Source organism: Pygocentrus nattereri, chromosome 22 (assembly GCF_015220715.1).
Source record: "Pygocentrus nattereri isolate fPygNat1 chromosome 22, fPygNat1.pri, whole genome shotgun sequence".
NCBI lineage: Eukaryota > Metazoa > Chordata > Actinopteri > Characiformes > Serrasalmidae > Pygocentrus > Pygocentrus nattereri.
Window position 1 is genome coordinate 30,714,356 of NC_051232.1, and position 26,409 is coordinate 30,740,764.

A 26,409-nucleotide genomic window follows, 5' to 3' on the forward strand; every position below is an offset into this window, starting at 1 on the left:
CAAGTTCTTCCACACCAAACTGGCTCATCCGTGTCTTTATGGACCTGCTTTGTGCACTGGTGTGCAGTCATGTTGGAGCAGGAAGGGGCCGTCCCCAAACTGTTCCCATAAAGTTGGGAGCGTGAAATTGTCCAAAATCTCTTGGTGCTGAAGCTTTAAGAGTTCCTTTCACTGGAACTAAGGGGCCGAGCCCAACTCCTGAAAAACAACCCCACACCATGATCCCCCCTCCACCAAACTTTACACTTGGCACAATGCAGTCAGACAAGTACCGTTCTCCTGGCAACCACCAAACCCAGACTCGTCCATCGGATTTCCAGATGGAGAAGTGTGATTGGTCACTCCAGAGAACACGTCTCCACTGCTCTAGAAATGCGCTTGGTGATTTAAGGCTTGGATGCAGCTGCTCGGTCATGGAAACCCATTCCATGAAGCTCTCTACGCTGTTCTTGAGCTAATCTGAAGGCCACATAGGTGCTTGGTTTTATACACCTGTGGCAACGGCAGTGATTGGAACACCTGAGTTCAGTGATTCGGATGGGTGAGTGAATACTTTTGACGATATAGTGTAGATAGAAATAAGCTTGAGACAGTGCAGCTGTGAGCACGATGCAGACAGCAAACTAGAGGTGGAGAAGTTTTTCAGGGTGCTTTCACACCTGCTTTGTTTGGTGAGGATAGACTTTTTCTGTAGTTTGCTCTGTTTTGACATCTGTGAAAACTCCACCAGTATTCGGGTTTGCAGCACACAGCTGAACTGTGGTCCAGCCAAGACCTATGGGTCTCTGTCCGCTTCCAAATGAATGGTGGGAACACAGCCTATGATGAAATGAGGGGATTCATCAACAGAACTCGCTTTCCTCTTCTTCTACCACGTGAGTCAGCAACATGCTGCTCGGGAGCTGCATACGGCTCTTTTCCTGCTCTGTTGTGGCTCCACAGCAGAATTAGATCAGTAGGTAAGAATAACATAATCCTCCTTTACAGTAAAATAAAGCTCTGCTGATCCTTCAACACAGTTTAACAGTAAATGGTCTTAAACGCTGGAGTTAATGTAGAACTGCTGATTCACCCTTTAACCCTGAAGATCAGTGCAGACTGCTGGTCACCATAGCAACACAGTAGGTAGTAGCTAACGAAACGATTTGTCATCAATAATATCAATAATTTGGACATCAATAATTTGTAGATGAATGGACTTATTTGTGTTAATAATCAGTCCAGCTGGTTTCCTGATACGTTTAATCTGCAACGAGAAACTGACAAACTCTAAAAAGCCACAAGGCTGAAGTCAGTTTCTCATTCGCCAGCTTCTTCTTCAGGAGACAGAGTTTTAGAAATAGAGCTGAAGGATATGAGTATAATCTGTGGGTGTGGGAATATTGTGAGTACTGCCGACTGAACCTCACACAGAAAAACTGCTTTAGGGCACAAATTCACACATACACACTCACCGGCCACTTTATTAGGTACACCTTGCTAGTAAAAGGTTGCTCCCCCTTTTGCCTTCAGAACTGCCTTAATTCTTCGTGGCAGACTTTCAACAAGGTGTTTTGCCTCAGAGATTTTGGCCCATATTGACATGATAGCATCACGCAGTTGCTGCAGATTTGTCGGCTACAGATCTATGATGCGAATCTCCCGTTCCACCACATCCCAAAGGTGCTCTACTGGATTGAGATCTGTGACTGTGGAGGCGACTGGAGTGCAGGGAACTCATTGTCATGTTCAGGAAACCAGTTTGAGATGATGAGCTTTGTGACATGGTGCATTATCCTGCTGGAAGTAGCCATTAGAAGATGGGTACATTGGTCATAAAGGGATGGACATAGTCAGCAACAATACTCAGGTAGGCTGCGGCATTTAAACGATGCTCAATTGGTACTAAGCGGCCCAAAGTGTGCCAAGAAAATATCCTCCACACCATCACACCACCACCACCACCAGCCGGAAGCGTTGATGCAATGCAGGATGGAGCCATGCTTTCATGTTGTTTACGCCAAATTCTGATCCGACCATCCGAATGTCGCAGCTGAAATCGAGACCCGTCAGACCAGGAAACTCTTTTCCAATCTTCTTCTTTACACATACTTACACTTAGACATGCACTTAGACATACCCTTACACATATACAAACAGAGGTCTGCTTTGTTGGGTGATGTGCGCTCCTCTCTCGTCCCTTCCTCTACTTATCTTTCTCCTGATGACTCTTCTCCCTCCCTCCCTTCCTCCATCCCTCCCTCCTTCTCTCCATTCTCCTTCATCCTGATCCAACTTCCCACACTTCTTCACCTGCTCTCTCTCTCTGACACTCTCTCCCTCTCTCTTACACCATTACTCTCTTAAACTCTCTCACACATTCTGTCTGTACTCTCTCTCTCTCTCTCTCATTGTCTTTCTCTCTGACTCTCTCACTGCTCTCTCTCTCTGTCTCTCTCACTGCTCTCTCTCTCTTTCTTAGTCTCTTCCTCTCTTTCTTTCTCTTGTATTCCTCTCTTGCTCTCTTTCACTTATGCTTTTATTGCCTCTTTTTCTTTGTCTCTCTCACACTGGTGCTCTCTTCCTCTTACTGACTCTTCCTCTTACTAGTGTCTCTCTCTCTCTCTCTCTCTCTCTCTCTCTCTCTCTCTCTCTCTCTCTCTCTCTCTCTCTCTCTCCCCTCAGGTCTTTTTATTCCAATCAGTGCACAACACACCTGATTTTCTTTGAGTCTCTCTCTCTCTGTCTCTCTCTCTCTCTCTTCGTATTTTACTCATGCTTGATGGACTATGAGTAGATGAAAGGAGGGAGGAGGAGAGGAAGGGAGGAGGAGGGGAGAAGGAGGGGGAGGGGTTTTGTCTCACCAGGGGATGCAGGACAGATTCTTCTTTTATGAGGAGCTCTTGGTATTCGGGACGTGCTCCGGCCTTAAGAGCCCCATGATTCATAGCAGGGGGGCGACTGGGCTCATAGCAGCCGTCCACAGCACAGACTAATAATAGAGCAGCGCGCCTTTTCTGCCCATGCAGCTCCGCAACACTGCCCAGCCCTGAAGGAGAGCTCCAGCGCATTTCAGCACCACCTCTATCTGCAGCGCCTGCAGTGCACGCTCGGCCACTGCAAGCGGTCAGTCCGATGTGCCCCTCTGCACTCGGAGTGGACCAGAACACACCCTGATTCAGAAGACCGTTAGAATGGACACCAGTGGGCAGGGGCTTCAGCTACAGCCTCTGCCCAGCGGCGTCTGTTATAAGTGTGTTTTGAGTCTTTCTCTTTCAGAGAAGTGTCAGTGGTACACATGTGGCAGATAGAGGTGAGGGTAGTGTTAGGGGTTCTGCCCAAGGACTCTTATTGGTATAGTGTGGGGTGCCCGGGCGGGGGACTGAACCCCAGTCTACAGTGTAGAAGGCAGAAGTGTTATCCACTACACTACACCATTTATTTGAGTCATAAACATGTCTATGGAAATAAGGAGTGGACCAGCATGGGAATTGTGCTGATGGCAAAAGTCCAGAGCTGATACATGAACATTTACTGTCCTCATCATTATAAAGAATCAAAGAGGGTGCATATATATTTGTGTAGATTTTCAGTTTATGGAAACAAATTGCTCGACTTTGTTATTGCATGTTTTTGTGCAGTGTCAATATATGTACACGCACGTGTGTGTGTGTGTGTGTGTGTGTGTGTGTGTGTACTGAGAGAAAATATTCTCAGTATATGTTGTTTTCCCTTATTTGCTGTTTTCTTAAGGGTCTTAACCATGTTTACTGTGGAGTTCTAGCAAATGGCCTTTTGTTGTAGAAAAGTAATACTTGTCCCCTGCCCTTTGCAGAAAGGGATGAGGTGAAAGGTGAGAACACTCTAAGCTTGTTAACTCGCTCCTTTGTTTGTACTGAGATGATCCTTTGTCTCATAAGCTGAAGGTGATAACCATCACCCCCCATATCTCTACCCCCGACATCTCATTTCATATTCTCCTTCTTCATCCCCCACCTTACCGCTCCTCAAACTCTTCTCCTCCCCCCACAGTTTTCATTGTATATTAAATTTTTCCAAGACACTCTTGTTAGACTGGACTGCAGACTGGACCTAACTAGGCTGGTGACCAGACCAGACTGGTGACACGCTGATGACCAAGCTGTGCCCATGCATGATTGTCTGCATAAATGCAACTAAGACTAGGCTGAAAAACTCTGGAATAACAAAGTTATACATATCTGTTTATATATATATACACATTAATTATGTGAATGATATATATGTCTATGGAAATGGACCAATATGTCTGTGTTGTCAGAAGAAAACCTTGTATCTCCAAAATAGTAAATTTACAGGACTTTACTGTTAATGTAAGTCAATGGAACCAGACATTTTTTCCAAGTAATTTGAGGTCAGTTGTTTCAGTCCGTTCATCATGAAATTTACACATAATGTAAAAGGCAGCATGTGTTTTCAAATTATGTCAAAAACTGAAAAATGTGAAGAATGGAGATACGAGGTGTCCTTCCGACAGCAGCGATATATAATTACTGCTGTTGAAACAAAACCTCATATCTCTAAGAAAGGGAACTTTTAATGACAATAAATGGAAAGTTTCCATGTACTTTTGGACGACTTCTGTTGGTCCACACATCAGACACACAGGGTGACTGTCTTTTTCCAATTATAGCAAAAATGGAAAAAAATGTCAAAATAACAGCACTTGGCAAAAACTGCTTAACACCTAAACGCACCAAAACCTCTTTTTTTGATCGTTGAATTAGTCCAGTTGCCCTTTTGCATTGTGTTTAGAATTTCATGATGAACTGATCTACAGAAATGGTCAAATGGTCCAGAATTACTTGGAAGAAATGAGTTCTTTTGATTTCTACTGAAAGTCAGGAATGCTTTTTTCCTTCTCCTGTAGTTATTCTTCTTTGGAGATCTCCTCGTGGGTAGTAATTGCCCTCTCGTTCCCAGTCATTGGTTTCACTAAATGAACGAGGACTTTCTAGACAGAACCTTCATTTATTAGTCATCATCACAGCTATAGCTGACCTGCCATGCATTTCTGTGACTTTACAGATTTATTGGGTTAACTGGCTGCTGACAGCCCCAAACTGTGATTGGTTGTCAGGTATATTTCATTTTAATGTGGCGTGTTTAAACAGTTTATTTAGATATTAGCCTAAGCAGATCCAACAAACTGACAAAATTAAAAAGTAGCAGGTAGAGACATTGTTTTCTGAAGGCCCCCCTTGTGCTATTTTGCAGCCCCCCCAGTTCGAAAAACGCTGATTTCAAATCTGGGTTTTTGTGTTTGTAGGTGGACAAACCAGTTAGCATTTCTAAAAGTATTATTATCACATTTAAATGCTATTTTTTATCATGGAAGATGGACAGAAATGTTTGGTATTAAGAAAGCTGCCCTTATTGCTCGCTAGCAGCTCAACACAGGGTCCCAGGATTTCCCACAGAGAGACACCAGAGTACGACTTCATCCGAGTTACAGGGGAAATGCTTTATTTCATTAAATGAATTAAAAATCAATCTGTGAATTTCCCCTCTGTGGGACTAATAAAGGATTAGCTTATCTTATCTTAAATGTCCAGGTCTGTTTCCATACAGCTGGCAGAATGGCCTCTAGGGGGCACTGTGGAAAGAAGCTAGAGAGAACAGAACATATTAGCGCAGCAGGTTTTGTTCAGTGTGTTGTGCTAAATCTGAATAATCAGGTTTTGCTGTGAATATTCATGGTATGCACAGAAAAAGGTTGTGTGATGTTATTAATGTCACGTCGCACACCTCTACTTCGCAGAGCAATCTGTGTTCTTTTCCTGCTTCCCAGAGGAGATAAAGGTCAAACTTGTTTTTTTTTTTTTGTTCTTGAAGGTCTAATTGTGCTAAAGCTCTGTGTGTGTGTGTGTGTGTGTGTGTGTGTGTGTGTTTGCATGTGTGTCTGTGTGTTTTAATAAGAAAGCTGTTGGAAAGTGGCAGCACCCCAGGACTACCTTTGCCTGTGTTCCTTAGAGATTGTGTGTGTGTGTGTGGGTGTGTGTGTGTGTGTGTGTGTGTGTGTGTGTTCGAGCCCCGGTCTGTCTCCTTTATTCTCTGCTTGTATTGATTTGCCACCACATGGGTATTGAAGATGGTCCTCATTTTTAATTAAAGTTCAGACACCTCATATAGCGTCTGCTCTCAGACTGCTGGCCCAAGCCTCTCTGTCTCCGCAGCCCACCCGGCCCACCCTCCCGTATGGCGCTGGAAATGCCTATTGATGCGCGCTGGGGTGTTTAAATAACATATGATTTATGGCATTTAGAAAGCTGCAGAATTCGAGCCCTGAGTGATCAGTAATATCATCATGCATCTGTCGAGCTTTTCCCTCTCTCATTCTGTGTGTGTGTGTGCTTGTGTTTGTTTTTGTCCGTTTTCAGGCCAAGAAGTGCCAAGAAAATGGGGTAAAAGGACAGTCCGGACATTGTAAAGGGTCTTTTTACATATATATTATTGCATATGTGTGAAATGGTACATATAACAATGGTATATAAAACAAATGATGAATCATTCCCTAAAACGTGCTGAACTGCAGAAAATATGACCACTCTTAATGTCCCTCAGTGACATTCAGACTTTGGGACACCATGTGGCCTCGGAGCCTCACTTGCTGCTCTAAAATGCAAGGATGTGGCTGAAATAAGGCTTCGGCCATAGACTGAAACTCGGTTTCGGTGGTGACGTGAAAAAGTGGGACAAATGAGATGCGTAATGAATCCAAATCTTTCAGCTTTACTTAAAAAGTCATGTTAAAGGTACAGTATGCCCCATATCATCAATACAAATGTTACTGCTGTCAATTAAAATACTTGATTTATCTGTTATTTTATATTGTTAATCATGATTAATGATCTGTGTCTTACTTTCTGAAATGTAACCAGAAAGAGATGTTTGAAAGCAGCTTAACAACAAATTCACATGCTTCTTGGCAGAGAAAGTCCGATTCTGACCGCTGCAAATGTAGCTTGCTAGATAGCCGGATGGATGGGTGGATGGCTGGATGGATAGATCGATAGATCGATAGATTGATTGATTCAAAAACTCCAGCAGCACTGCTGTGTCTGATTCACTCATACCAGCACAACGTCAGTGTTACTACAGTGCTGAGAATGATCCACCACCCAAATAGTACCTGCTCTGTGAGGGTCCATGGGGGTCCTGCCCACTGAAGAACAGGGTAACAGAGTATCAGAGAAACAGATGGACTACAGTCTGTAACTGTAGAACTACAGAGTGCAGCTATACAGTAAGTGGAGCTGATAAAGTGGACAATGAGCGTAGAAACAAGGAGGTGGTCAGAATGTTGTGCCTGACCGATGTGTGTATGTGTGTGTGTGTGTGTGTGTGTGTGTGTTTATATATATATACACACACTGCTGTGTACAGCTGCTTTTGTATATAATACAGACAGGACACCCTGAATGCACTGTATGTCTCCTTGTTCGAGCACTCTATAAAAAACCCTATGTGTATATGTGTGTGTGTGTGTGTGTGTGTGTGTGTGTGTGTGTGTGTTAGGCTCCCACTCACATACAGTGCTGTCACATGGGGGCGCTGTTTGGCTGTAAATTGAACTGCAGGATGGCGTTACCATCTCCACTCAAAATGGTTGCTGCACAGAAGTAAACACAGACACACACTACTCTCTGTTTCCCTCTCTGTCTTTCTCCCTCGCTCTCTCTTCCTTTCTCTCTCTCTCTCTTTCTCTCTCTGTCTCTTACTCTGTGTGTCTGTGGTTGCACCACACTACAATAGTCTCACACACTCACGCACACACCAGTGAGTGCTGCGCCGTCAAATGCAGCAGCGCTTAAAAGCTCTCCTCTCTGAAAAGCCGTGGCCCAAAGGCCAAACACTCTAATGTGCGCAGTTAGCTCCCCTGCACGGCCAGGCATATGTTACTGTGGGCGCGCTGCGGGGGGTTGGCGCGAGGGTGGGCGCTGTGTGGGCATCCCCTCCTGCCTGTAAGCGGTGTGTAACTGTTCTTTAATGCTGTCCTAGGCGTATGGCATGTCCGTGCTGCCCCTCAACCTGATCAAAGGCACGCGCAGCGTCCTGTACGAGCGGCTGGAGAACACCGAGGACGTGGAGGAGGTGGAGCAGCAGATAGCCAAGATCAAAGCCAAGGTGCGTGGGTGCTGGGGTGGGGGTCCGTGCAGGTGCATCTGCCCATACGTAAGTGTGGGTGGTTGACCTCGGGCTGCCCCTCAGGAGTCTAGTTATTTAAATGTACTTACATAATGTCGTAATTCATTCCACAGTTACACAGCGCGGCGAATTTACATGCTATTTACATTGTGTCTCAACGGGTTTAGTCTCCACCTCTTATATTGATGTTTTAGGTCCTGAGAGCGGATCAGTCTTCAGCACTGTGAACTGGTCTCTCCTGTTCAGGTTACTCCCACCTGAGCGTTTGACCTGGAACTTTTCATTGTTAAATCATAATGAAACGTCCTTTTTCTGCTCTCAAACACAAACGAGGTATTGACTGAGAGACTCCACACAGACAGAGTTTACACAGGCCAGGCTTTAATTACAGTGTTTATATCAGAAATATTACTAATTACAAACTACAGTGCACTTTCATTACTGCCAGTGAAGACTGGCGTCTGAGGGTTAATGGAAATGAGCTGGTGGGGAGTCGTCTGTCTGGCTGTCTGGCTGTCTGTCTGTCTGTCTGTCTTCACTTCCTTCTATCTTACTTTCCTCCTTCCTTTACTCATTCATGCCTGCTTTCTGTTTCCTTGGTTACTGCTTTCCTTCCTTCTTGCTCTCCTTCCTTCATTCGTGCTTTGCTTTCCTTCCTTCATTCCTGCAATCCTTCCTTTATTCCTGCTCTCCTTCCTTCCTTCTTGCTTTCCTTCCTTCCTTCCTTCATTCCTGCTATCCTTTCTTCTTGCTTTCCTTCCTTCATTATTCCTGCACTCCCTCCTTGATTCCTGCTTTCCTTCTCTCCTTCCTTCCTTCATTCCTGCTATGCTTCCTTTATTCCTGCTTTTCTTCCTTCCTTCATTCCTGCTATCCTTCCTTTATTCCTGCTTTTCTTCCTTCCTTCATTCCTGCTTTTCATCTTTCCTTCATTCTTCTTATCCTTCCTTAATTCATGCTTTTCTTCCTTCCTTCCTAATTTCCTTCCATCTTTACTTCCATCGTTTCATTCTGTATTCTTTCTTCATTTCATGATTTTGTTCTTCTCTTAAATCAGTTCAGGCTTCATTACTGGCCAGACTAATAATAGCACACTTGCATTGCTAGAGGTCAGGTCACAGGCGTTAACCCCCCCCTCCCTCCCTCTCCCCCTGCAGTGTGAGGACGGCAGGCCTCTCTCTCTGAGAGATCGGAGGAATCTTCAGGAGCTGGAGGCTAAGCTCCAGACCCTGCGTCGTCGGGGCCGTCACCTCGAGATTGCCGAGAGGAGCTGCTGCACTAAGGTGGGCAGCGCCCTCCGCCCCCTGAAGGTACGAAGAGCATCTCCTTCCTTTTTAAAGGGCTTTATGAATAACTTAGCCCATATATTAAGTTCAGTGAGCTCAGGGCAGGTTAAACTCTTCAGATGGACATGACACTGTCACAGACATGACAGTGAGCTTCCACACATCCAGCAGATTCTCTGACTCAGAACAGTCTACAGTGGCACTGTCTACAGTCTACAGTGGCACTGTCACAGACATGTACAGACACATCCAGCAGATTCTCTGACTCAGAACAGTCTACAGTGGCACTGTCTACAGTCTACAGTGGCACTGTCACAGACATGTACAGACACATCCAGCAGATTCTCTGACTCAGAACAGTCTACAGTGGCACTGTCTACAGTCTACAGTGGCACTGTCACAGACATGTACAGACACATCCAGCAGATTCTGACTCGGAACAGTCTACAGTGGCACTGTCACAGACATGTACAGACACATCCAGCAGATTCTGACTCGGAACAGTCTACAGTGGCACTGTCACAGACATGTACAGACACATCCAGCAGATTCTCTGACTCAGAACAGTCTACAGTGGCACTGTCTACAGTCTACAGTGGCACTGTCACAGACATGTACAGACACATCCAGCAGATTCTCTGACTCAGAACAGTCTACAGTGGCACTGTCTACAGTCTACAGTGGCACTGTCACAGACATGTACAGACACATCCAGCAGATTCTCTGACTCAGAACAGTCTACAGTGGCACTGTCTACAGTCTACAGTGGCACTGTCACAGACATGTACAGACACATCCAGCAGATTCTGACTCGGAACAGTCTACAGTGGCACTGTCACAGACATGTACAGACACATCCAGCAGATTCTGACTCGGAACAGTCTACGGTGGCACTGTCACAGACATGTACAGACACATCCAGCAGATTCTGACTCGGAACAGTCTACAGTGGCACTGTCACAGACATGTACAGACACATCCAGCAGATTCTCTGACTCAGAACAGTCTACTGGGCTGGTAATGAGGCCGCCGAGTGATTACTTTGTCTGATAATGTTAAAAAGAGAGCCAATTCTCTAGTGTTGATGATAATAATAATAATAATAATAAGTTCTGTCTTTTAATTAGCAAATAAAGAATCAGTCGTGGTTTAGTGCTGTGCAAAATGATCCCACTCTTATTTATTTTTTAGCCAGAATGGCCATTAGGTACAAGTGAATAATTTTTTAAGGTTTTTGAGCAAATTAAATACAACAATCTACTTGCATTAGGAAAAAGATAAATAACAAGAGTTTCCAAAACTAGAGTTAATGTGTGTGTATATATATATATATATATATATATATATATATATATATATATATAACTCATAACAACCACCTCCAAGACCTGGTGGGCCACCAGCTCAGCGCTATCGGTCTGATAGGATGTGTAGCTGTTCAAGTAGAACCTCACGAGAGAAGGAGACAGATGCATCACACAAAGAAGCTGACCAATGGACTGACCACCCCAGAGTCCAGACCTCAACACCACTTAATGGGTTTGATCACTTCAGGTGACCAGCTTCTAAGACTGAGCTTTGGAGGCGTGTCTGCAGATTTTATTTCAGTACTTGGCTTATAAATGTCTAAGTTGGCACTCAGTGGCCGTTTTGTGTGGTCTTTTCCACAGTGCCGTACGTCGTGTGCGTCAGTGAGCTGTTGTTGTTTGCTCTCAGCTCAGTTCACTTTCCTTCATCTCTCACCGTCTTTCTCTTAATATTTTGAGCTGAAATTTTCTCACAACAGTGAGACTAAAACAGGTTGTGTAACAACACTTACTCGGCCACTCAGCACTGCGATTAAAACCTTATCACAACACACACACACACACACACACATACATACACACACACACACATATACACACACACACACACATACACACACACACATACACACACACACACATATACACACACACACACACATAAACACACAACCACACACACACACACACATATATACACACACACACACACACACACACACACATATACACACACACACATAAACACACAGACACACACACACACACACACACACATACACACACACACACATAAACACACACACACACACACACATACACACACACACACACATAAACACACACACACACACACACACACACACACACATACACACACACACACATATACACACACACACATAAACACACAACCACACACTTACACTTTTAGATTTTCATGTTGTATTAAATGTTTCTGTTAATTTATTCAGTAATAACTTGCATACCCTCTTATCTGAGACGGTTCTTCAAGGGGTCTTTATTAAAGACAGTGGTCTTATATAGAACGAGGAACATTCAAAGAAATACTTGCATGCAAAAATGGTTCTTTGCCTGGTGAAGATGATTGGTCACATTGATGGCTGTTGCTGTTTTATCATAAAGCGTTGCTAGGCTGTAGTTATGGTAGGCCAGGTGGTTGCTAGGCTACAATTTTATAGTTATTGTATCACTAGGATGCAGTTCTATAGTTATGGTATCCCAGGTGGATGTTAGGGTGTTGCTAGGCTCTGTTTCTGTAGTTATGGTATCCTAGGTGGTTGCTAAGGTGTTGCTGGCTATAGTTCTGTAGTTATGGTATCCCAGGTCATTGCTAGGGTGTTGCTAGGCTACAGGTCTGTAGTTATGGTATCCCCAGTTCTGTAGTTATGGTATCCCCAGTTCTGTAGTTATGGCATCCCAGGTGGTTGCTAGGGTCTTGATAAGCTGTAGTTTTGTAGTTATGGTGTCTCAGTGGTTGCTAGGGTGTTGCTAGTCTGTAGCTCTGTAGTTATGGTATCCCAGATTAGTGCTGGGCTGTAGTTCTATAGTTATGGTAGGGTGTTACTAGTTATGGTATCCCAGGTGGTGGCTATGGTGTTGCTAGGCTACGGTTCTGTAATTATGATATCCCCAGTTCTATAGTTATGGTATCCCCAGTTCTAGTTATGGCATCCCAGGTGGTTGCTAGGATGTTCATATGCTGTAGTTCTGTTGTTATGGTATCTCAGTGGTTGTTAGGGTTTTGCTAGGCTTTGTTTATGTAGTTATGGTATCCCAGGTAGTTGCTAAGCCGTTGTTAGGCTGCTATCCCAGGTAGTTGCTAAGCTGTTGCTAGGCTGTAGTCCTGTAGTTATGGTATCCCAGGTGATTGCTAGGTTGTTGCTATGTCGTTGCCCTTTTCCATTTCTTCAATGCTTCCCTTTTTTTCTTTTCTCTCATTTTTTCCTCCCTCTGTAAGTGACCATGCCTATTGAAGTGGTGTCTTTGTGAGTTGCAGATTAAAAAAAGTGCTGCCTTGCTTCACAGTTCACAATAAATTTCCACATGAATAAAACTCATTACATGAACACAGTTTTGTGACTCAGTTGACGTAGTTGTACTGAGGTTGTGTACTTTATTCACATGGAAATGACATTTGAATCAAATCAATGCGTGTTTTTTCAGTCTAGAGCTTCCAAATCAGAATTTCATCTGTCATTTCTGTGAAGGGCCAGGATGTCTGTTTTTCATCCTCTCCGCCACTTGATGACACATGTCATTCAGCTCCTGTGTGATGATGCACCATTCCAGAGTAATAAACCGAAGGCAGGTGCTGTGAATAATAACCAGCCGCAGACTCGCTGCTGCGCTCCCGTCCGACCACCCACACAGCGGCGAGTGCATCTCAGACACTGCCACATCCGTTAAGGGTTTGGGAAATTAACAGCACTATGAACGATCCCTCACCATCTACCTGAATAAATCTGCCATGTGACCAGGTTTGGCTCAAGCAGCATCTAAATTACAACCTGTATTATTCTTTTTCTTTTCTTTTTTTTCCCCCAGCTCTCAGCTGCTCTGTAATTAATTGTTTCAGCATTGTGATTATACTGGCTCACGATGCTTGTGAAGGGGGAGGTGTGAATTTTAATTAATTTTCATAGTGACTTTGAGGCAACACTTCTGCATACATCACGGCTTCATTTGAATAACAAGCCCAGGCTTCAGAAAGGAAACCTTTCACCATCTCTCACTCTCTGATTCTCACTGTATCTCTTTTCTCCTCCTCATGTTCGTTCATGTTGGCCAAAAGCAAACAAACACGCTTGTTCTGCATCCTGCGCACTTCGTTTGTATGGATGTGCTAGTTGGCTTGCACTTTGATTTCATTTGACACTTCCAGTATTTCGTTGAGGCTGTTTCCTTAGACCACATCAGATGGTCAGCACTTCAAAGCTGCTCATGGGGTGCTATCAAATTCACACAGGCCCACAGTAGTAACGTTATACAGAGTTATTTTTTTAAAAATACAGTGAATATAATACGCTTTTGAATACATCACAACATCCAGGTTCACCCCTCGCCCCTACCACTTAGCCCTACCTTTCAGTTTTGTATGTTCAGGTCTAGGGGTGGGGTGTCCCGATTCTTGTTGAGATAGAGGGGTGGGGTGAAGTGTTGGGGCTACATGACCCTCCAAACGGAGGATTTTCAGAGACTCCAAACAGAGACATATAAGAAAAACCGGCGAGACGGAGCTCAAGAGACCAAAGAAACCCACAAATGTGAGAATTTTCTCTGTTATAAATTGTGATATGATTCATATTATCTTGGTTTAGTATTTTTTCAATGTATTATGGTCCTTTTCTTCCTAACAAGCATAAAATTGCCTGCTGAATTCCCTGTTCCACCTTAAAAGATGCAGCAGTTACATTCTGGTGTCTCAGGCATCAGAACTGGGGCTCCATTTAAGGTGGAACGAGAAAATTTGAACAAGAATCTGGAGAATCTCTGACTCCAGCTTCATATCATTGAAGATTTATGGGTGGGTGATATTAAATAACTGCCCCCTCTTCGAAGGCGCATGATGCCCTAAATGTAACTAAAGCCCAGCAGTGAGGAGCTGAACTTTCCCCTCCTCTGCTGTCACTGCAGACGGGCAGGGTCGCCTACAGAGCGGCGCTAGTAGCTGTTAATGAAGTGATGCTCTTTTATTAGAGGGTCTCATTTCAAAGATCTCAATCACTGCCCTGTAACTCAGTTTTAAGGAGCAAAGAGACCCTCAAAAGCAAGGGGTAGGAGTAACAATAAGAAATGGGACTGGGCCTTAATGTTTGAAAAATTCATGTGTGACTGAATGCTTTACGATTCGTATTGAGCCAAAGAAAACGGCCTGAATGTCTGTAAAATGTGCAAGATTGGTAATAATATTTCCTTAATTCAGTACTAAATACTGCTTGGAGTGTCAAACCCAAATACGTCTGCTGTTCATCGTTAGGCCTTGGAGATGTGATGTATGACGTTGATTGCTTTGGACTGACGAGGTCTAGAATAAAGAGCTGGATTTTTATTCTCTATTCAGGGACACCATATATCAGGAAAACAAGTCCAAACTAATATTTCTGTCTTGTATTTTACCCTTCAGTAATATTTTAGCCTTATGTATTTTAGCCAATGCTGGGACTTGATGCTTCTGCTTTCACACACGGCTGTGTCAGTGCGCGGCTCTGCAGCTTGAGGTCTGAATTTAGTGCCTCTTTCCGTTAAAAAATCTAACTTTTTTTATTTGATTTACTTTTGACAAAATAAAAAGCGAGTGCTAGGAAACCTTCACTTGGCTTTGATGTCTGTGTTTCTTCTCCCAAGCTGAATAACTGGTTGTGCCACCAGTTTTACCAACAACAGCTGCAACCAAACCTCATCTTTCTCAAGTCTTCTGGAATTTCCTTTGGACGTGGGATAGTTTGTAGCATATTGAGACTTGAGAACGACAGGCATTTGAAATGATCTGGTAAGAGGGTTGTGTCTTAGGAACAGTAAAGAGTAGAGTTACTGATGTCTGAGACAGTTTTAGGATAGTTTTACGAGGATTTTGATGGTGGGGGGATACGTGCAGGATGTTGTGAGGCAAGATAGTGTCTAAAGAAAACTTTAGGTTTTCCTATCATTCACATTCCATATGAACTCAGAAGACTCGTGCAGGTTCTCTGGTGGTTCTAGATGGTAAATAAAGTGTCTATATTTGTGATGTAGTCGTGGCGACCCCTGGTTCCCATCACCACCACTGTAAAGACATCTGAACGATTTCACACCAAACCGCTCTCCATTACTTTGTTTGTATTTTACTGCCTGAATTATGTTGGAGTTCTGAACAATCATTGGAGCTATTTAGAAAAGGTCTGGGTCTCTGGAATTTTCTGGCATTTGAGGTCTCTGCTAAGCTTTGAAAGGCATCCAGCTAAAGTGTTGTGTTCTGGCACTTACATCTCCGGTTTTAGTTGAAGTACAGACAAGAAGGGTCATTAGAAAGGTCAGGATTGGATCTAGCAGCCTGCAAAGTTTGGGACCTTAGAACCTAAGCACAGCCGAGATCTAAGGCTCCAAAGTTGGGCAAAAAGCAAAATTTGGATGCTTTAAAACGATTTACTCAGCTTGTCTTATATTAAATTTAGCTTGAAAATCAGTCAGAATTCCACTGATTGTTCAGAATTTCTGCGTAATTCAGGCAGAAAATATAAACAAAGTCATTCATCATGGTTTGGTGTGAAATCGTTCAGATGTCTTTACAGTGGTGGTGATGGGAACCAGGCGTCGCCATGACAACAACACAAATATAGACACTTTATTTACCATCCAGAATCACCAGAGAACCTGCACGAGTCTTCTGAGTTTATATGGAATGCTGATTATGGGGAAAATAGTGGAAGACCTAAAGTTTCCTATGGGGACTATTTTGCCTCACAGCGCCCTACATATCATGTATCCCTCCACCATGATTGGATTATAAGGTTAAGATCTTCTCAAAACTTTCATAAAACAGCTTCTCATGTAATCAGGCAGTGAATTCATAACCATTTCATGTTGGAACTTTCTGTGAGGAGCTTTAGAGGTGGATGTGTGGCTCCTATCACCACCGCTGTGAACAATTCTGGCTTGGTAAGTTTCTCCAGAACAGAGCGTTTCACACCAAACCATTCTGAACGAGCCTGGTTACATCTTAACCACCTAATTATACTCAAATGTTCACTTGAATTATGACAGTTAAGCAAAGAATAGAGTTTTTGTTTCACAGCGCTGTGTCCAAACCACTAACCATCTCTGAAATCTCTAAAAGTATGCAGTGATGCTTCCATCTAGTACCAGGTAAGCGCAGTGTACGATGATGAGGCTTCTTTTGTCTGATGTGCATGCTCACTCAGACAGTATAGGAGACAGGCTGCTTGTAAAGACGGCTCCTTTCACCTCATTTGTTGCTTTGTCACTTCATCACAGTCTTTTCTTCCTCCTAGCATGTGTTGCTCTAGAGGGGGTCCCTGTCTTGCCACTTAGGGGCCCACTTGGCATCTCTTCTGGCGTGCCGTAAACACACAGGGGGTGTTCTAATGACAGTCCTCTTACTATTTACAATCAAACTCTGCTTGATAGTTGCTCGCTCGCCCCTCTGGGACCCACTGCAGGAAACACAATCCAGAGCTGTCTGTGATTAAACCCAACGGTTTTACAGCAGGCCACGAGTTTCTTTGCAGGGTGCGTTTATGGAACTGGTTGGGAACTTATTGCAGGTTAGGATAATTCTAAAGGCTTCAAAATAGCAGCTTAATTAGCACAGATGTAGCATAAATATTAATGCAAAAAATTTTATTTACATTTTTTTTTTTTGGGGGGAGGATTTACAGTATTTTTTCCACAAAGGGTCTTTTTATTCATCGGTTTTAAGGAACCATTAATGACATTTGGATCAGAATAAGGCTGTAAGTGAGTTTGTAAGCTCGTATCTGTAAAAACTTGGGCTGCCAAGTTATTAAAATATATAACTGCAATTAAGATTAAGTGACCCTTATTAGTCCCACAACGGGGGAACCACCGCATTTAACCCATGTGTGAAGTGAAACACCACACACACTAGGGGGCAGTGAGCAGGCTTGCCCAGAGCGGTGGGCAGCACTATCCGCAGCGCCTGTGGAGCAGTTGGGGGCTCGGTGTCTTGCTCAAGGACACCTCAGTCACATACTGTCGCCGCTGGGGATCGAACCGCCGACCTTCCGGTCACAGGGCCGGTTCCCTAACCTCCAGCCCATGACTGCCCATTAATGTGTAGTTAGTAATAATTACTTACATTTATTGTATTACATGTCTATAAGAAACTATAAACACATTCATAATGCAACAATCCTATAAACAAGCTTTCCTTTATTCTATCCATAAAGCTGGAAGTATACAGTTGTGTAAAATGTCTTAATAGCTTTAACGTCACCCTTCACTGAAACTGAGAGTCCAAACCCTGAACAGCCCAGCTCATTATCCCTCCCCCACCAAACTTTACTGTTGGCACTGCATGTTCCTGTAGGTAACTTTCTCCTGACACCCAAAAAACCCAGTTTCATCATCAGCCTTTCAGATAGAGAAGCTGATTCATCTCTACAGAATCCAGAGGTGACGCTTTACTCCACTCCAGCTGATGTCGCTTCTAGTTGCTTACAGTTCACAATAGTAGCACTTACAATTAACAGTCAAGCAAAACACAAAAGAGCCATTTTTGACCATCGCTAATAAATACATAGTTATGTTTGAACAATATAGCAAAACAAAAGTGATAGCACTCAGCCTCTGAGGGTAAATGCAGCCGCTGCTCAGGACTTCTGGTTGTTTTTAAAGGACAAACTGTGGTGATCTCTGGGAACTTTAGGCTTTATTTGCCTTTCCACTTCAGTTTGATCGAGCTAGATGTTCTCATTTCGGGTTCGAGTCCTTTCAGAGTCTCCATGTACTTTTATCATGTTGCCTCGTGCTGTTTGCTCCAGATAAGAGCGCCAACTGAGTGATTTAATGTAAATGTAAATGTGCACATCCTGCTAAGATGAGCTTATTACCAGCTTCACACAGGAGGCTCATTTTTTCAGGTCTTGATCCGGCAAACCCAGCAATTCAAGAAAACACTCGGAATGCTCATCCCATCTGTAATCCCATCTGCGTCACGAATAAATCTACATTTTGCTCAAACATGTAGTGTGAGGGCAGAGCTGGCTCGGTATAAGCCACCGTTTCCTCCTCTGATCCCTCAGACTGCAGTGCCTCAGTCTTACTGCAGTGGTCTCCAGATGTCAGAGATGTTCACAAGTCACTTCTTGCAAGTCTGAGTTGAGTCTCAAGTCTGAGCTGCGAGTCAGAGTCGGGTCTTCAGCCTGAGGTGTGAGTCAGAGTCGTGTCTCTGGGATTCTCTGGTGCAGGTCCGAGTTGAGTCTTGAGACTCAAAGTTGTGAATCAGAGTCGAGCCTCAAGTCTCTGAAGTACAAGTCAGAGCTATGTCACGAGTCTTAGGGATTTGAGACGGAGTTAAATCTTGACTCTCTGAGTCAAATCTCGAGTCTGAGAGGCGAGTCTGATTCGAGTCTCAAGTCTCTGGGTGGTGCACGTCCAAGTTGAGTCTTGAGACTCTGATATGCAAGTCTAAGTTAAGACTAAGTCTAAGATGTGTAAGTCAGAGTTGTGTCTCGAGTCTCTGGGATTCAAGTCTCAGTAAAGTCTTGACTCTCTGAGGTGCAAACGTGAGTCGAGTCTTGAGTCTCTGAGATGTGAGTCTGAGGCGATCTCCAGTCGCTGAGATGTGAGTCCGAATCAAGGCTCTGAGTTTGTCTGGTGTCTCAGTTGAGTCCCAAAGCTCTGAAATTCGAGTCTCTGGGATTTGATTCTTAAGTCTTTAGTAAAGGATTTCTTTCTTGTTTTAAGGTACGGCAGTCAGATTCGATAAGTACCAAACCTCTCATTAAAGCAAAATCTTCGGTCTTAGTTGAGTCGCAAGTCAGTAAAGCCCAAGTTCAGTCGTGAGTCAGTTAAGCCTGAGTCATCATGAGTTGCTTAAGCCCGAGTCTAGGAATAAGTCAGCTAAGCCTGAGTCCAAGTCGATTCAGGAGTCAGTTAAGCGTAGATCTGAGTGGAGTTGAGTCAGTTAATCCCAAGTTGCGTCATGAGTCAGTTAAGAATTGAGTCAGAATTGAGTCATGAATCGGTTAAGTGCTTCTAGAGTTGCATTGTGAATAATTTAAGCGTAAACTGTGAGTCCCTGTCTCTGCTTGGCACTGCAGCGCAGTAGCACCTATTGTAAATGTTAGATGATTAACTCTGTCGGGGTGGGGTGGGGTGGGGGGTGGGGGGGCGTTAGAGAGGTTTACCGGAATGCTCTGCTGACTCCATTTAACGATGTGAGATCTGAGGATGAACTGAGGTGAAACTGGTCATCAGCCCTGACGCCGCTGTCCTACGCACCCAAACACACGTACACCTACTTGCTCACCTGGCTTTCGTGACAGGTGCGATCGGTCCCGCCGGGGGGAGCAGGTTAATTGCCCCAAATCCTGTATCAGATTGATTGATTAAGTTTGATTGATTTTTTAATTGTGTTTATCGTCCCATTCGCTGCGCAAATTGCCTCGGAAAATTGAGAGTGGCATTTTGGAAGTGTGGAGGTATTTTAATGAGCCGCCAGTGTATTTAGCACTTCACTGATTGCTCTTATTGCGGGTGTCCGTTCCCATCCTCCTGCTCCGTCGTGGTGCGCTGTCCGGTCGCCGGGTGGCGGATCTATACTGTGCAATTAGACTCCTAAATGTCAGAACGTCCAGCCTGTCATATTCGGTTTTGTTATCCTGTGTTTTGTCATCCCCCATCAGTTCGTTTACCCTTGCAGTCTTTTCAGGCCTGTCAATGTCTTATTAAGGCTGAGAGGTGACATATAAAAGGGCCGAGGAGAAACACGGCTTGGTCTGCTCTCTTTAAGGGAAACCTGTTGCCATAAAAGCCGATCCTAAATCCAGAATCAGTCTATTAAATGTACTCAATGTTTCTCAACCGCCGGGCCACAGAGCAACTCTGGAGGTCCTCAGTCCTCAGAGGGGAACGAGTTGCTCATAGTGGGCCATCGATTGCACCTCATCATGAAAATAAATGAAAAATCATTAATCATTACATTTACGGCATTTGGCTGACGCTCTTATCCAGAGCGACTTACAGTTTGATCATTTTACACAATTGGCCTGGCTGCATGTCTTTGGATTGTGGGAGGAAACCGGAGAACCCGGAGGAAACCCACGCAGACACGGGGAGAACATGCAAACTCCACACAGAGAGGACCCCGGTCGCCCGGCCGGGGAATCGAACCCAGGCCCTCCTTGCTGTGAGGCAACAGCGCTACCCACCACGCCACCGTGCCGCCAATCATTAATCATTAATCATCATCATTCAGAATTAGAATGAAATATAAAATGTTTTTCAAACAGTGGACTGTGTTAATAGTCTGCAGCTGCTACTTTTTCACCCAGGAAGCAAAATACACTTGGTCGCTCACTCAAAAAAATAAATGCCCTATAGAAACATTTCACTTAATTTGCCACAATTCCACCTGGTGCAAAACGTCATCCTAATCAGTCTATATTACGGGGTGAGCACTGAAACATTGCTGTGTTGGAAAATTGCCCAGAAATGACATTTTTAACCAAAAAAGCTGTTTTAATTCTCTGTGGGCCTTTATAATGATGGGTATGTGGGCTCTGAGGTGAATCTCTGCTCTAAACTTGATCTAAATAGCGCTCTGGTGTTCTTCTGTGACTAATGCTGACAGTGATTTTAATGAGCTAAAATTTCCAGGAAGACAGTAAAGAATATTTCATATTTCTCATATTTACAAAAGTTTAAAATAACTAAGGAAATACAACAAGGCAGCAGAGTTAAGTAACCTCAAGCTCAGCTGATTTAAAAGCAGTTTAAATTCACTAAAAAGCGAATTGTTTCATTTCTAGCTATTTCGCACTAACGAGGATGAACGGAAATGAATTTAAAATGCTCTCTGACCAGATTTTGCGGATGCAAATGGTACATTCAGAACCAGCCAGTCGTTATGTCTAATGCGTTTTTCATTTGTTTCGCAATGTCAAGAGAAATGTAGAGGCAGAGCTTGGTAAATAAATAAATAAACATATATATAAATAAACAATTCTTCCTGGAACTTCCTTCTTATGTTCTTAGATGATGAACAGAAATGGGTTTAGTAATAAAGCATCATCTAATGGTTTTGGTACTGAAGGACCTACATTCTCATTGTTTCCATGTAATACAGGTCTAATAAAGCAGGTCCTCTCTACTTTCTCAAGAAAGACGGACACTGTTTCGATATAAAATTCATAGACTAATTCTTTTTGTTGGCAGGTATAATTTAATATTATTTATATGTGACCATTTAAAGCAAGCCACTAAATGTAGGACCTCAGTATTGGTCAGTATTATCAACGGGTGTATCATTTGGGCGCTATTTAAAATGTAAGCTTCGAAGATGATCTATCACTATTTATTAAGCGCCATCAACCTGGTTCTGACTCCTGGTGACCAGATTGATGGTTTGAGTTTTCAGGCCTTCTGATTGGCTGGTTCATGATTCCTCTAATTGTATCCCTCCATCTTCTTCTTTTACCTTTCCATGCATTGTATTTACACATGAATTGGTTCTTCTTGTTATATATTCAAAGTAAGAGCTTCGGGTTGGTTCTCTGATTTCGAGGCTCGATTCGGTCAAGAATCCATTTGTTTGCTGTCCAAGGTTCTCTCAAAAGTTCTCGCCAGCACCAAAGTTCAACGGCATCTTTGTTATTCCTTTTTATATATATATATATATTTATTGTCCAACTTTCACGTCCATGAAGAACCACAGTGTAATGTTTATTGACAGTGACAGTGACAGGTGGAGTAGTACTCAAATGATGTTGGGCTACTCAATATCATTGATAAGTAAGATTTATTAAAGATTTTTATTAAAACCGTATTAAAACACTATATTAAAAGCATAAACTAATAGAAAGTAGGTCAAAGCTGCTGCAGAGCGCCTATATTTCTTGCTTTTTTGGGGTGAAGGGAGTGTGATGTTATCGATAATCGCAATTTTTCAACTAGAAAGTGTTGTGCTAGTTTCTTTTAGATATCAGTCAAGGCCTAGTAAGTGTCTGATCCAACTGTGCACCTAATAACTGGTAACTGGTGCAGATTGAAATAGTATATCGCTGCTGTACCTCGTATCACCATTTTTGTCATTTTTTGCCTGTTATCTTTTACACACTATGTAAATTTCAAGAATGGACCAGAAAAAAAACTGGCTTGGGGATAGAAGCTCTTTGTGAACCTTGTGGTTTGGGTACTGATTGTCCAGCACTGATACTGTGTATGCAGGATGACCGCAGTCTTATTGAGGCCGCATACACGGTAAATGTCCTGCATTGTAGGGCAGGTGATTCGCTGAGCCATCTTCACCACATTTACAACACTTTAAAGAAGTTGGTGGGCACTTTTTTATGTCATCCCCACCTTCTGGCGCTGCTGAGCCTTCCTGTAGTGCCATGTCCATTTGAGGTCACTGGTAATGGTGGCCCTTACTAGATTGGAACTGCTGATTATCTCCTCAGCATCCCCTCTGGTCTTTTTCACACCTCCAGGTTGGAGTAGTCCTGCCTGCATAGTTCGGAGTTCCCCTGCTGTAATGCTCACGGTAACTGAAACTCTGATTTAGTTTAAACCCACTTTAAATACTTTGTAAGGACGTGACAACAGCTCCCATTGGCTGGAGTGGGAGCGTCTCTGAATGCCCTTTCATCGGCCAGGTGCGTGTGGTAGCACTTTCTCAAACATGGCCAGTGGAGCGCTGAACGAGTATTTAAGCCATGTTGACATGCTGCAGAGTTCTCAGGCTCCTCGTGGGAACTGCGAGGACAGCAACACGACTTCAGCATCGCTCTTTCTGCATAGAGCCACGGCTCAGCTCCTCGTTCTGGAGGTAAGGGAGTGTAAGACAGTGCGAGCTTCATTGTGATGAATGAATGTGCCTTGGTCTGCAGACCTATAGTGTTCTGGGCTTTGGTGAAACCTGTCAAAAGTGGTTAGAGGGAGCAAAAAAGCTCCATGTGTGCAGATCTAAAAGGAAAAGAACTGCGTATTGTTTTATTTTAGTCCATTTTTTGTCAGACTTGTGTAAAGGGACACCGCTTCAAGTGTGTTCTTTATTCTGCACCAGTGGTTGGAGCACCCCTGCCCGCACGGTTCGGAGTTTTCCCTAGCGTAACCAGGGAAGGAAAGATGTGATCCTTACTGAAGTGAGAGTGCTGATACTGTAGTGATGATACAAATAACTGCATTAATAAAGAACGTTACTAGGTAAGTTGTTTATTGAGAAACGTTGGTGTTATTTGGTTAATTACATTGAGTTTACAGAAAGAGGGTTGAATGTTCGAGGCCTCATAAGGTGTATTGGCTCACCCATTGGCTTACTTTCAACAGTAATTAGGTAATAGCTAGGCTTCTGGCAGGTTCTCACAGGACTACATATAAACTACAGTCCTATTTTTGCCATCTCAACTCGCGTATGAAACCTATGTTTAGTAAATAACTCATATTTGTAAAAGCATAAACAATGTCCTACGTCAGTGAAGTGGAAACTGCGTCCGCTGGACTGTCCATGTGAAAGGGCCATTCGGTATTGAGCACTGCAGTGTCAGACAGTCTCTCCTGACTCTGTTTCTCCTGAAAGTTTTCAAACGACGCAAACAAGAAAAGTTCCTTTTGCATGCTGGAGCTATTTGAAGAGGTTACCAACGTTTACTTGTTTACTAGGCTGTCACCCATTTCTTCTGGTGGCACAGCGCTGAAGAGGAGCAGCTCTGCACTCGTGTCCTCTTCGGGAAATCCACAGCGATGACAAACAAATGCCAGGTCAGCTTCAGTGAGTGCGTTTACATGCACTCAATAATCCCGTCGTAATCAGATGTCTGCAGATATTCAAATGGTCGTGTAAGCGCCGGTCTCCAATCTAGAAATCTGATAAAGAGTCTGGATTTTAGCTCAGTAATAGATTTCTCACTGCATTTAAACTCTTACTCTGATAATAATAATAATAATAATAATAATAATAAAGGATATCAATATTCTTCATATTTTCAGTTAAATTGGTGCAATGTCTAAAAAAAAAAGTCGATTGGCTGGTTGTCAAGCAGAAATCTGATTACTGTCTGACTCATGTTTCGCCATTATCTGATTAGTCAAGCGCATGTAAACATGTTCATCGGATAACAGACGAAATCGGATTTCCTGCAGTCATCGGTTTATTAAGTGCATGTAAACACACTCGGTGTGTTCTAGAGCTGAGAATGTTGTTCGGTGCGATTAGGATCTTCACGTCATTTTCCTGAAACCAATCACAGATTTCTTTAAAGCTTTTGTCCAGTAGACCAAAGTTCCTTGTACCCGGATAGCAAGAGGATAGTGGACCACTGCTGGCCCACTGATGGCAAAGTTGGCAGTCCGCTGGCGTTTTGCACAGCATGTTCTGGGCGGCCCACCGGTGGTCACACAGAGTCATAGACAAAATTCCACTTACCATCACTCGTTTTCCATGTGCAGTTCAGTTTACTTATTTTTCCTTCCATCCGTTCTTTAGTCATACTTTCTATATTAGTTTAGTAAATAATTCTATATTATATATAGTAATTGCCCTGTGATGGACTGGCGACCTGTCCAGGGTGTATCCTGCCTTCTGCCCAATGACCGCTGTGATAGTCTCCAGCACTCCCCTGCGATCCTGAGGGAGAAGCGGCTTAGAAAATGAATGAATAAATGAAGGAGTGAATAAATAATTATAATCTAGCTCAGCGTCAGCAACAACAATTTCTATAAAATCATTTTAGATCAGGCCTAGTCATTCATTTGTTTTCTCTCTGTTGTTTGTAATGTTTATTTTCCAAAGTAAAAGTCTCTGTGCATTTATAATCTGTTTGAGAAGATTAAAAACTAGTTAGATCTTGTTTGCAGGACAGTAATCTGGGAGGTCCGAGGGTGGACCAGCAGTGGCAAAGAGTCAGTGGGGTGCTGACCTCACCAAGCCAGCGGACCTATATATGCTCGCTGTCAGGGTAGTGACCCATAGCTGAGTCAGCATATGATCCAGGCACCCTCAGTTTGCCGGACCTCTTCCGTGGACGCTGTAGTTGTCAATCGTGAGCTCCCAGAGTTTTTGAAAGTCACTGTCTGTTCCTGTTGCTAGCAGAGTAGAGACTGTGCTACTAGCTCGGCTCTCTTCTCTAACCTTGGTGACCAGTGCTTTTGATAGTCCAGTGCACTGCTTTAAACTTGTGACGGAGATCGTTCTCTATACATAGTAGATAGTATTGATAAATCTCATTATTCCCTATTTAAAGTGAGTTGATGAACGTTTTAGCAGAGGCAATGCCCCCTTTGGCCCTTTCCCCAGGTTGTTATTAAAGATTGGCATGACTAAGTTAAATACTTAAAATTAAGAAACAATTGTGCCGAAAGAAAATTGGCTTAGGTGCTTTCCACCTCCAGCTGTTACGCACTTGCAATTATCAGCCTGTTTCCTACTTAGTTGAAGTGGGTGTGTTGGAACAGGGGAAAAACACTAAAATGTCCTGGACAGACGTACTCTAGAACCAAGTTTGGGAACTGCTGGTGCTGCTACTTGTATGCCTGTCACAATTGAACCTGATTAATTGGCATATAAATCACTGCAATTAAAAAGTCTTGTTCACTGTTTTGCTGCTGTTAAAGTACGAGCCTAAAGTGGCCAAACTGGCTTAGCTGTCCTGCTTCCTAGCTGTCGATATTTCATAGCTCTCAAGCTCTCGGACTGTAACGTATGGGGAGTTTAGACAGGATACATGTGAGAAGTTGCGGCAGTCCAGCAGTCAGTCCTCAAAGACTGCGGTCAGGCGCAGGAAGGAGAGATGCTGATGGGCAGATCTCACAATGGTGTTGGTGCAGAGGGACCAGGTGAGGTCAACAGTGAGGTGCATGCCTAGAAACTTCACACTGCTGACTCTCTCCACTTCGGCTTCATCGATGAACTGGGGAGAGTGACCACGACTCTGTAGCTTCCTGTAGTC

General features: G+C 43.5%; 1 protein-coding gene across 1 annotated transcript in view; it reads left to right on the forward strand.

Moving 5' to 3' along the window:
- Nucleotides 1–26,409, forward strand: part of lmbrd1 (LMBR1 domain containing 1) — a 171,496-nt gene that overhangs the window by 92,697 nt on the left and 52,390 nt on the right. The window contains exons 8-9 of the mRNA XM_037533048.1: nt 8,020–8,145; nt 9,324–9,476. Coding sequence (XP_037388945.1) covers nt 8,020–8,145; nt 9,324–9,476 — 279 coding nt within the window. The remainder of the gene's footprint in view (nt 1–8,019; nt 8,146–9,323; nt 9,477–26,409) is intronic.